Source organism: Osmerus eperlanus, unplaced genomic scaffold, assembly GCF_963692335.1.
Source record: "Osmerus eperlanus unplaced genomic scaffold, fOsmEpe2.1 SCAFFOLD_107, whole genome shotgun sequence".
In the NCBI taxonomy this organism is placed as follows: Eukaryota; Metazoa; Chordata; class Actinopteri; order Osmeriformes; family Osmeridae; genus Osmerus; species Osmerus eperlanus.
This window is the reverse complement of record NW_026911585.1, coordinates 60721-73119: the sequence shown is the minus strand read 5'-3', so window position 1 is coordinate 73119 and position 12399 is coordinate 60721. Positions and strand designations below refer to the sequence as shown.

The 12399-nt window shown below is 55.0% G+C and overlaps 1 protein-coding gene across 3 annotated transcripts in view; it reads right to left on the bottom strand.

The window, feature by feature from the left end:
• Positions 1–564: 564 nt before the first annotated feature.
• The window catches only part of shroom4 (shroom family member 4), a 32100-nt gene continuing 20265 nt past the window's right edge, over positions 565–12399 (bottom strand). For all 3 annotated transcript variants that reach the window (XM_062455672.1, XM_062455673.1, XM_062455674.1), the window contains 9 exons: positions 11306–11494; positions 6621–9762; positions 5069–5130; positions 4058–4822; positions 3266–3904; positions 2832–2940; positions 2637–2738; positions 2323–2493; positions 565–2092 (listed from right to left, as the gene is read on the bottom strand). In XM_062455672.1, coding sequence (XP_062311656.1) covers positions 1793–2092; positions 2323–2493; positions 2637–2738; positions 2832–2940; positions 3266–3904; positions 4058–4822; positions 5069–5130; positions 6621–9762; positions 11306–11494 — 5479 coding nt within the window. In that variant the 3' untranslated portion in view covers positions 565–1792. The remainder of the gene's footprint in view (positions 2093–2322; positions 2494–2636; positions 2739–2831; positions 2941–3265; positions 3905–4057; positions 4823–5068; positions 5131–6620; positions 9763–11305; positions 11495–12399) is intronic.

The following is a 12399-nucleotide window of genomic DNA, read 5'->3' as shown; positions in this document are numbered from 1 at the left end:
CCTGGATTTCGTTACTACTTCTTCTGTGGTATTGTGTGAGAGGTCAGGTCGGGCCACTTCCTTGTCTAGTTTCCTTCACATGAAGCCCTTTCAAGACACCCCCCCCCCCCCCCAACCTCAAGCTACGCCCTCTTCTGAAACAGACGTTCTGTTTCATTTCTGTCTGACTCTATAACCAGATGTTATTTTATATCTCCCTCTCTTCCTCCCTCTCACATACACTACTTTATTCCCTTCTCTCCTCCCCACCCCCCCCCCCCCCCCCATCTCAATCTTCTGAGGAGAATATAAATATTTGTCCACCCTACCTCCCATGAAGAGGTTAAAGTTGTTCAACTAAGCTTTCCTTCTCTGCTCCCCCTCATTTCCCTTCCTTCTCTCCCTGCCTTGTGACAAAACATTTTCTCACTCTCACATTCTCTCTCATTCTTTTTCACTCATGTTTGTTTGTGTCTCTCTCTCTTCAATCTCTTTTCTTCTCCTCTCTCTGCTCATGTGACGTCGTTCGAATCCAAACCGTGTAAAATAAAAAAAATGGTTTAGACCAAAACAAGACATGAAAACTGAGTTTAGATTAAAACAGTATTATTATTGATGGTACTTATTTCACATGAACATTTTCTTTATACAAAAAAACTGGAACGAGTAGCAAACAGACAATGATTCATACTGGTCGCTTAGTAACGCGTCCAGGTCAGAAGGGTAGAAATAGGAGAAGAGGCTATAGACACAATATAATACAAACACATAGCTATTTATATAGATATAGCTATATAGCAAAGATATACAAGTATATAAACAAAAAGAAGAAGTTTACAAGGATGTGTTTTGATTAATGTGCTTTGGAAAAGCCAATCAAAACATGCTCCAGTGCTGACATCATCAAAACATGACACTCCTACAACCCTCAGGGAGGAAAGTAATCGATCCACGAGTAATCGATCGATAATCAATACGTCAATGAAGCAGCATAGGTCAACTTCCTCTTTTCTCAGCCCCTGAATAGACCATAATTTCTTGAGTGTGCCTTCTGTAGTGTGTGTGTGTGTGTATCTGTAGTGTGTGTGGGTGGTGAGTAGTGTGTGGTATGTTTTGCAGACTAGTGTTTTGAGAAACCGCTCATAATCCATTCACAGCCTTTGGCAAAAAACTTTTTACACAAAATCAAAAATATACAAACTTTTCTTTCTGAATCTTGTCAGTCAACCTGAATCTCTTGAATGGAGTTCTTTGGTCAAGGGTGTGTGAGGAGTCATGTCCAAACGGACAAAAACAATCGAATCCTCAGGCTTCAGGCTTCAAGTCTTTGGTGGCAGGCAACAACATTTAAAACAAAAACTAGTGTCAGCTGTCTCATGTCAAGATGGAGTGTTTGTGAGTGTGTGAGTGTGTGTGTGTGTGTGAGTGTGTGCATGAGTGTGTGCATCGCTGAGGGTCCCAATACCATTGCGATGTGTGTGTTCCAGTTCTCTCAGTTGTGAATATATCGATATCAAAATGGAAATCGTGTAGTTACAGCGTCAACCAAGACACGCATATGAAACATGAAAGCAAACAGCCTTTGGTTGTGCATAGCGTGCTGTTGCTAGGTTAGCACCTACAGAGAGAAAGACACTTACAGTAAGACCTCTGTAAGGAGTGGACACAGTGATGGAATTGCAGGCCCAGCTATCGGATAGTGTCATACAGCCTCAGCCTCAGCCCCAGCCTCCATCCCAGCCCCAGCCTCCATCCCAGCCCCAGCCCTATCCCTACACTGCCTTCTCTATGAAGAACATAGAGTCCCAGTTATCTAATAGTGTCCATACCCCAGCCCCAGGCCCAGCCCCAGGCCCAGCCCCAGGCCCAGGCTCTCCCTCAGCCCCCGAAGCTGCTCCTCTCCCAGCCTGATCTTGTCCTCCAGCTGCCTCTGCTCCACCAGCAGGGCCCCCTTCATCTTGACAAAGTGGCTGTAGTCGCGGTGCTGCTCGGGGGCCAGGCGCAGGGCCAGACCCCGGGCCACTGCCTGCTCCCTGCGGTCCACGTGCTCCTTCAGACCCTGCGCCTCCGCAAGCTGCTCCAGGAGGTGCTGCTTCTTCTCCAGCAGGGGGAGCTGGAGGGGGGGGAGGGGGGGGGAGGGAGGGAGGGGGGAGGGAGGGAGGGGGGAGGGGATAAAAGGGAGATTATTATGATGATTATGATTAATGAGAGAAAAATCTGTGTCTTTATATCCAGCTAATCGCTTCATAGATCATCTAACTCGTGTTACTTAGCAACTCCTTCCCTCCCTCCCACCCCTCCCACCCCTCCCAGCCCCCCCCCCCCTCTCCCCCACCCCCTCACCCTCTCGCTGTGAGCTGTGTGGGGCTCCAGAGCGTGCAGGGAGCTCTCCGCCCTCAGAAGCCTCCCGGAGAGAGACAGGAGCAGGCTGACCACCTTGTCCAGGTCCCCGATGAACATCCGGAACTTGTCCACCTCGCTGGGCTTGCACACGGACACCAGCAGGCTCTCCACCTGCCGGAGGAGAGGGGGGGGGGGGAGGGAGGGAGAAGGTGAGAGGGAGGGTGGAGAGTGTGAGAAGGATAGAAGACACGTTGTGTGTGGTTTGTACACACACTTCTGATGCTTGCACGTGAGTGTGTGTGTGTGTGTCCCACCTCCTCTCCTAGCTGTGTGTTGGCTCTGATGTCCTCTAGCAGGCCTCTCTGGGCCTCTCTCAGAACCCCCAGCTTCTTACGCAGGCTCTCCATCAGCTGCCTCTGCTCACACACACACACACACGGGTCAGAGAGGGTGTGAGAGTGTGTGTGTGTGAGTACTGAACGTGTGCGAGTGTGTGTGTGTGTGTGTACCTTGTAGGCCAGCTCCTGGTCCTGGTCCTGGTCAGAGCAGCAGTCAGTCAGGAGCTTGGCTGTGGAGGGGCTGTAGTAGGAGGAGCAACTGGAGCTGGCCCCAGAACGCCTGGGGGAGGGAGGGAGGGAGGGAGGGAGGGAGGAGAGGGAGGGTAGGGAGGGAGGGAGGGAGGGAGGAGAGGGAGGGTAGGGAGGGAGGGAGGAGAGGGAGGGAGGGAGGAGAGGGAGGGAGGGAGGGAGGAGAGGGAGGGTAGGGAGGAGAGAGAGGGAGGGAGGAGAGGGAGGGAGGGAGGGAGGGAGGGAGGGAGGGAGGGAGGGAGGGAGGGAGGGAGGGAGGGAGGAGAGGAGGGTAGGGAAGAAGAGAGGAGATGTTATGCTTTTTGGAACTCACCAGAAGCATATTGGGATCAAGCAGCACACACAAACACACTCACCTGTCCAAGCTGTCGGAGGAGTTCTCCATCGGGCTGCGGGGGTAGCCTCCTCTCCAGCTCTCGGTGCCCGCCTCGCCCTCACCTTCGTGGGGGAAGAGCTCGTCAAAGAGCCCCTCTCTGGTCCCCACCTCCAGCTCCACCTCCAGAGAGCCTCTCTCTGCTCTCAGCCTGCCCGTCGACGAGGCCTCTTGCTCGGGCATGGAGTCCATGTCCGTCTCCAGGACCATCACTGGCAAGGCGAAACACTGGAGCTCGTTTCTGATTGGCTCCTCGTCCTCAGGAAGTCCCTCCTCCGGGAAGTCGTCGATGTCCGTTTCCATGGGGATGTCCAGCTCTGCCTCCAGGCTGTGGGCGGGGCTGGGGCTGAGTTCCGGTCGCGGTTCCAGAGTTTGTTGGGGTTCCAGAACCCTGTTGTGATGGTGGTGGTTGTGGAACCTTCCGTGGTTCTGGTTCATCATCATCAGCTGCTGCTGCTCATAGCTCATGGAGAGGTAGGGCTCTACCGGGGCCACGCCCCCGTTCTCCAGGGCGCCGCTCGGCCCTCTCGGAGATGTAATCCTGGTCCACTCGGCTGCTGGTCTCTGCTGTCTCTGGCTGCCTGGCTTTAGCACAGTGGGACCTGAGTCTGCTCCACTCAACCTGGGGACACACAAGCATGGGAACACAGAGTGAGTAAGAGTGTGTGTGTGTGTGTAAAAGAGAGAGACAATGTGAGTGTGTGTGTGAGAGAAAGAAAGGGTGTGTGGGCATAAAAGAGAGAGTGTGTGTGTGAGTGTGTGTGTCTCCTCTCACCTGGTACAGTTGTCCGACGTTGGTCTGGGAGGGAGCGTATCCACTTCCCCTCCCTGGTCCGCGTGGCAACCCCGAGGAGGGGGCGTGTCCTCCTCCCTGTGGGGCGGAGCTACGGGCCTGAACGCCCTGCGGGTGAACCCCGGGCTGGGCGGGGCTTGCGAAAGGGGGCGTTCCTCCGCCTGCTGGTAAACTTGAAGCTCCTCCCTCTGGGGGGGGAGGCTGTGAGAACGCAGACGAGGAGCTTCCTGGGGGAGAGCGGGGGAGGGGGAGGGGGGAGACCCCGGGCCCTGGGGGGCGAGGAGGGAGGAGGAGGGGTGTAAGAGAGGTGAGGAGGCGAAGAGGTTGTGGTGCGACGCCCTCCTGCGGTGGAACTGCTCCCACTTGGGGGGGGGAGGCCTCGGAGGAGGGGGGGTCTTCTTCCTGGTTGCCCCGCCAACGCTTCCTCCCCCTCCCCCTCCGTGTCCCGCCTCTTCTGCCTCGCTCAGCGCCGGGGCGGTTCCCGCGGCGACGGGGAGAAAGCGGGCGTGCGGACGGCGCCCGTCGAAGCGGAGGTCGTTCTCGGACATGGCCCTCCCCCGCAGCGGAGAAGGGGAGGGGGGAGAGAGGGGGGAGGAGGGGTGAGGAGGAGGAGGCGGGGAGCGCTCGGCGTCCGTGCTGCGGGCCGACAGCCGGGCTCCCCGGCGGCCGTGGTGCTGCTCCTCACGGCAGAGGGAGAGATCAGCGCCCTCTGGTGGTCTGGAGTCAGTACTGCGCCTGGGGAACTCTCTGAAAGGGGGAGAGAAGGAGAATGAGGGGGGGTGAGGGAGTGAGAGGGGAGAGAAGGAAAATGAGGGGGGGTGAGGGAGTGAGAGGGGAGAGAAGGAAAATGAGGGGGGGTGAGGGAGTGAGAGGGGAGAGAAAGAAAGCACGAAAGCCATACATAAAGAAACAAGCAAAAAAGAAAGACAAAGAAAAAGAAAAAGAAAGAAACCGACAATGGGAGACGGCATACAGGAACAGGAAGTGACTCACCTCTCCGTCAGACTGAACTTCCTGTAAAGCTGAGTCTGGTCACAAGACCGTCCAGTGTGAGTCTGTGGAGGACAATTGGACGGTTAACCAACCAATGACATACACCGATCTTGTATGCGTGCGTGTAGTCATTAGACCAGACATTTAACCAGAGATGCGGTTGGGGATGCAATAATAACTGTATGACTGGACACTGCAGGGCTTTAATAAGATGACCTAAACAACATTTGCAGGAACAACTACTTTCATAGAAGAAGAAAAAAAAAAACACTGGTCAATCCAAACCAAATAAGCATAAAAACGAATCTGTCAGAGGAAAAACTAGGCAACAAATATCAACTATTTATATTAAGTTTCAGACACGCTCACACACACACACATGTATTTCTGTATTGAGTGGTGTACCTGTCCCCAGTCCAAGGCCGCAGGTCACATGACACAAGCGTGTCTGCTGGCCAGCCTCTACTGAGTTCCAGACCCAGGTCAAGTCCAATACTGTGTGTGTGTGTTTTCAGCTTGTGTATGTGTGTGTGTATGTGTCTGCGATACTGTGAGTGTGTGTGCAAACGTACGGTAGACCAGGGTATTTCACACACATCTGGTATCATTAAACCAACTTGGAAGCCAAAATGGTGGGATATAAAGCGTCACTCAGATGTTGCTCTCTGTGTGGGCGTCGACCCAACAACCTTCATCTGAACCGACCGGACCAGAAGAGCAGAGGCTCCAGACCCACACGCAGAGTCAGGACCGAGGGAGACGCAGAGCGAGCAGAACCCAGTTTGGTTCTGGGTTTTCCCGGAGCCAGGATGGATATGTTTACCTCGTCGTATTAGGGGGTTTGGCCAGGGTCGCTACATCTGATCGTAATATTATGGTCTGTGAAGTTCAACGGGGAGAACCGGAGAACGAGCACATTCAGTTGTGGTGTCCGCGTTGCCGCGGCAACGCAACTCTCGCCGAATTTACGACCGAGGTGGAGAATGTAAACATATGCTAACGTGACTGGCTGGGACGTTCGGAACATTCCGGAACCTTTGGGATGGGCGCGTGAGAACAGCTAGCGTGTTCTAAGGACCCAGGCGGAGCTCTAAAATAACATCAGTTCTAGAATGTTCACCCCACGCATGTGTGGAAACACTCGGGGAAACAACTCTAGAAAACCTGGCCAACACACTCCACACCGGACCAGTCAGTAAAAGGGATTCTTCACCCTGGTCCAAATCTGGCTCCGTCAGATCCAAGATATGACCACAGGGAGGCTGGGGAACAGAGGTCCACTTGGAAGGGGTTCTGGTCCATAAACATGTGGATGTAGTTCTGTAGGGAGCTGGGTTTAAGAACCCGGGAGTCGGCCCTGAAGAGTATAACCCTTCCAGCACAGTGATGGATATATGACGGAGTGTGGGTGGACAATGGGGAAACGTGTTGCGTGTGTGTGTGTGTGTGCGCGCGCGCGTGTGTGTGCGTGTGCGCGTGTGTGCGTGCGCGCGTGTGTGTGTGTGCGTGTATGTGTGTGTGTGTGTGTGTTCCAGGACATTTCTCTACTTGCCTCTGTGGGAGTGTAGCTTCTCGGAGTGTATCCCTGGTTGTCCTGGGAGAGGGGGTTGTTGACTGGATGGAAGGCTGAACGAGAAGCTTGGTTCTGGGCTTGGGTTGGGGGGAAGGCCTGGGTGTAGACGTGGGTCTGGACTGAGTAGGAGTATTCATTCTGCTGGTACTCTTGAAGACCTGATCGGAAGTCCTGAGCCGGACTTAGAGACCGTCTCTCTTCTATTTCTCTCTCCCTTTCTCTTTCTCTCTCCCTCTCCTTCTTTCTTTCTCTCTCCAGTTCCAGCTCTCTCTCTCTGGCCCTCTCCAGTTCTCTCTCTCTTTCTCTCTCCAACTCGAGTTCTCTCTCTCTTTCCTTCTCCAACTGAAGTTCTCTCTCTCTTTCTCTCTCCAACTGAAGTTCTCTCTCTCTTTCTCTCTCCAACTCAAGTTCTCTCTCTCTTTCTCTCTCCAACTCAAGTTCTCTCTCTCTTTCTCTCTCCAACTCAAGTTCTCTCTCTCGTTCTCTCTCTCTTTCCACCTCCCTCTCTCTTTGCCTCTCCCACTCTCTCACCCTCTCCTCCCTTTCTCTCTCCCGCTCAATCTCCCTAAGTCTGGCCCTCTCCAACTCCATGACCCTCTCCTGTTCCCTCTCCTCTCTTTCTCTCTCCCTCTCCTTCATCCTTTCCTCCCTTTCCCTCTCTCTTTCCCTCGCCCTCTCCTCCCTCTCCCACTCTCGCATCCTTTCTCTTTCCCTCTCCTTCTCCCTCTCCTTCTCGCTACTGACAGACAGCCTCCGGGCCTCCATCGTGTTCGGAAGCAGGGGACTTTCCTGCAGGATTCCCCCCTGGTAGGAGTACCTCCTCTGGGCTTGTCCCTGGCAGTGGCCCGCTCCCCGGTTCTCCAGGGTGGAAGGCTGCTGGTGTCTCCCGTGCCGATCCGGTCTCTGCCTTCGACTCGTCAGGCCTGAGAGGTTGGTCACAGACATGCTCCTACTCGTCTCCTCGAAGAAGTTCCGCCGGTCGGCGAACGTCAGGATGTCGCTCTCCTCCGTCCTGGAAGAGGAGGAACGGACGGAGGAGGAGGAGGAAGAGGGGAGTCGGGACTCCACGACCTTTGACCTCTCTAAAGGCTGGTCGGCGTCGTGGTCCGGTTGGAGTTTGTGTTCCGGGGTCCACCGCCATCGACGGGCTTTCCCAGCAGGGGCCGGTTCCTCAACGACCCGGAATCCGACGCCACAATCGGGTCTGAACCGGTCTGACCTCAGGGTGCTCCTGGATGGGTCCTGAGTCTGGTTCTGTGGACAGTCGAAGTTGGAGTCAGCCGGGTCATTTGTTCCCAGGCTAGGGAGGTGGAGCTGGGGTGTAGAGGCAGAGCAGAGCCTCCTTAGACTTCCAGGGGCTGGGGCTTCTAGGGCAGAGGGGAGGGCTGAAGTGTGCCCGATTTTGGAGCCTCGCTCCTGGGCATGATAGTCTGGAGTTCCCCTCTCTTCCACCTCCCCCTGGAGGTCCAGACCCTCCTCCTCGTGGACGGTGTCCCCGCCGCACAGGAGCCCGCCTGGGCCTCTGCTCTTCTGCAGCTGGGCCTTCTTGCGTTGGATCTCGTTGCGGAGGTTGGTGGCGAACCGCTCGCTCCGACGGCGTGATCTCCGGTGATTCCGGGAGGAGCTTGACCTCTTCACCATCTCTCCTTCATTGCCCTCTGCTCCTCCTCTGCCTCCTTTCCCTCCACCTAACCCCCCCCTCTGTTCCACCAGAAGAGTATCCATGCTAGCAGCAGCGCTAATAGGCCCAAAGTCCCTCTCCAGTAACCGATCAGAGTTGACTCCACCCTGGGTGAAAGGCTCGGAGGGCTGCCCCGGTACACTAATCGAACGCCCCCAGGTGTGGTGCTGCTGGATGGATGAGGGCGAACTACCAGCCACCCTGTCCAGACCCTCCAGCCTCTGACCTCCCTCCACGACCTCCCCATCCCCATCTGTGAGCACCGATCCTGGGGTGGAGCATCGGCTGCCTCCCCACTTGTCCTGGGTCTGGAGGTGGGGGGTCCCCGGAGCCCACTGGTCCTCTGCTAGCCCCACCCTGAGGGGTTGAAGCGGGGAGTGGGACCACTGTCTGCAGGGGGGGGACACGGAACGGTCCGAGGGGTCCGAGCGGTCGCTGGAAACCTCCAGGAGCTTCTCAGGGGCACTGTGGCGATGCAGACCCGAGGAAGAGTGCTTGTCCTGGGGGTGGAGGTGCTCAGTCTCCCCCCGGGGGTCCATGGAGGGGTCTGGACGTGTAGGGATGGGGCAGGGGGAAGGCGAGGCCCTCATTGGGGCACGGAGACTGGGATCTGAGGGTCCGTGGTTCTCCTGGTCCTCGCCTCCCTGGGGGGTGAGAGGGCAGTAGGAGGATTCTCCCTTCCTGTCTCTGATCGCGGGAGACTCGCTCCCGTAGCCGTTGACGATCTGTCCCAGAGCCACGCCGGAGAGGTGGTCGTTGCCCGAGCAACAGGAGGGGCTGGAGATGCCGACAAGAGCGGAGGAGCAGCGGTTGTCTGTGACCCCCGGACGACCCCGGACGGCCCTGAAACTGTCCTTCCTGGTTGGGGGCTGGGGAGGTGCTGCCCTTCCTCCTCCTTTTCTTCCTCCTCCTTCTCCTCCACCTCCTCCTCCTTCTCCTCCACCTCCTCCTTCTTCTCCTCCACCTCCTCCTTCCCTCCTCTCCTCCTCGTAGCAGTATGAGGACGGCCTCGCCCTCGCTTCAGGTAACCTCACTTTGGGCCTGGTCAGCGACCTCGACTTTAGGCACGACTCATCCTGGCTCTCGCCTGCCATGCTCCCCAGGGAATGTGCATCCCCGCTGGGGTATCCCCGGCAGGCGGGTCCCAGGCCCTGAAGAAGATTGTCCATGGAGCAGGCCTCTCCAGGCCGGAGAGGAAGGGTATAGTCTGATGCGTTGGAACTGGCGGAGAAAGAGCTGTAGGCGGAGTCTCGTTTATTGTTGAAGATGGCGGGGTCGACGGGAGACAGATGGGGGTCGTAGTCCGCAGTCTGACTGGGTGCATTCTGGGTATCGTAGTTTGTCTGGCCGGGAGGGTCCAGGCTCTCCATGCTGCCCAGGGAACTGCTGCGGTCTGTGGGGTAGTGTCTGGAGAGATGACCCCACTGCGCGGACAGGTCGCTACGGATGGAAGGAAGATGTAGAGAGAGGGGGAAGGAGGGAAGATGGAGGGAGGGGAGGAAAGAGAGGGAAGATGTAGAGAGAGGGGGAAGGAGGGAAGATGGAGGGAGGGGAGGAAAGAGAGAGGGAAGATGTAGAGAGAGGGGGAAGGAGGGAAGATGGAGGGAGGGAAGATGTAGAGAGCGGGGGAAGGAGAGAGGGAGAATAAAGAGAGGGGATGGAGAGAGGCAGGGCCGGGAGGAGGGTTTGAAGAGGAAAGGACAAAGGGAAGAAGGGAGAGAGGAAGAGAGACAGATTTAGAATTACCCAACAGTTACAAAAGTACAATCTTCAAAGAGAGGGACAGAGTAGAGAACCAAAGAGGTAAAATGAGGGAGTTCACACACACACACACACACACACACACACACAAGGACACACACACACAAACACAGACACACACATTCAGACACACACACGCGCGTGCTCACACTTTATTTGGTCGTTTGGGAAAACACGAACACGCACTCCGTTTATTGAATGTCTTCCTCTCTTTGTCCGAGCCTTCAGGGAGGCACATTCCATTGCCTGCCGCTATACGGACAGCACACACCACTCATCAGATGAAGCGTTGTGGAAGTGTGTGTGTGTGTGTGTGTAGTACTGTAAAGCAACAGGGGCGAGGTCATTCAGTTAAGCTTGGTTAGCAGTGGAACCTAAAGCACCCACACACACACACCCACACCCCCCCCCCCCCACGCACACACACACACACACACACACACACACCCACACACACAGGCTGTTAGAACCATTAGACATAATGGTTCTACACTACAGCAAATCAGCCGTGCTTATCAGGTGGGGCACAGTAATCTATTCAGCAATGACGCACAAGGGAGCAAATATAGAAAGCGTTTAGGTTTGGCAAACAAACACTGACAGATAAATGCCCTCCAAACGGAGAACACAAAGTTCCTTCAGAATTTTTTTTCTTTTTTTTCTTCTAAGATTCAACATGGAGGTGGAGACGAAAGGGGGTTTGTGATCCTCTGGTCTCGGCCGGGATCCTACAGAGCAGCTCAAGCCTTGAACACTGATTGCTTAACTAACTACACACTTCAGGCCTGAATTACAGACTTCAGAAAAGGTCAACAGTCTTCTGAACGGAACTATTTCCCTGGAAACGGTCACTAAAGTCGAATTAAAGTCGTGAATGTCTGGACACACACACACACACGTCTACACACACTCTCTGTAGGTATGTCCTCCTCATTGTGTGTGTGTGTCATGATTAGTCTCACACACTCCTCTGAGAGTACATTGTTAGAGGGGGAATTCAGCAACCCTGACGAGTTTCCACGGAGCAACAATGTTTCAGGAAGTGGGTGACCTCATGTGTAATGTCAACACACACGCGCCCACGCACACACACAAAACATCACTACTATTTACAGACATTGATTCAGACATTCCTGTCTGATCACCCATGTCTGTATGTGCGTGTTTCTGTCTGTCTGTGTGTGTGTGTGTGTGTGTGTGCGTGTGTGTGCGTGTGTGTTACCTGTTATCTGCAGAGTGCCAGGGTGGGGGGCAGGGTCCAGGGTGGAGCTGCATGGCAGAGGGAGGAGGTGGGGGAGGGGGGATCTCAGGGGAAGGGAGGGGGGGAGGAGGGAGGCAGGGTGGAGGGAGCGGGGGGTCAGAGATCTTTGCCAGGTGCCAGGAGGAAGGCCTGATTACTGGGACCGTTCGCCTATCAGGAGAGAGAGCGAGGGGGGGGGGGGGGGGGGCGGGGGAGAGAGGGGGAGAGTTAAGAAATACATACAAGTGATGGACACACACACACACCCACTCTCACACAAACACTCACACACACACCCACTCTCACACAAACACTCACACACACACCCACTCTCACACAAACACTCACACACACACCCACTCTCACACAAACACTCACACACACACTCAGGAGACAGGATGAATCAAACTCTGGTAAGCTGAAAGTGAACGACACCTTCAGAACAAGACATAGAGGGTTCTGGAAGCGGGGGACACAATTCTATCCACCAGGGGTTTCTATTGTACTCTATTCCAGGCCCTGGCATTCCAACACATCCCAGAATAATCCACTCATGATTCCCAAGGGGCAGATCCGTTGCCATGGTGCCAGGTACAGGAACCCGGAACACCACAGTTCCGTCGAGGGATATTCCTGTGCAGTGAATAGACCATCGAACTCGTAATAATAACCTGGGAATAACAGGCGGAATTCTGGAACATTCTCCGAAAACAAGCCCCGGATTTCCCAACGCTCTGAGAACATGGCCCAAATTAGACGCTACCAATACCTTTTAGGGGGAGCCAGGAATTCTAATCTGGGTTCCTCCAATGAGAACATTTTGGGAATATTTACGTTCGTGGTTAGAGATAAAGGCCTGAGAAAGATCGCTCACTGAAACAACAGGACAGCTTCGACTAACCGTGGCTGCTGATTGGTTTATAATGACCTGATAGAATCTGGGGAACGCTTATGGAATACGGGAGGGGGGTGGAGATGGAGATAGAGAGATGGAGATAGAGAGATGGAGAGAGAGAGACGGAGAGAGAGAGACATGGAAACAGGGTGAGAGAGATTGGGAGAGAGAGGGAGAAAAG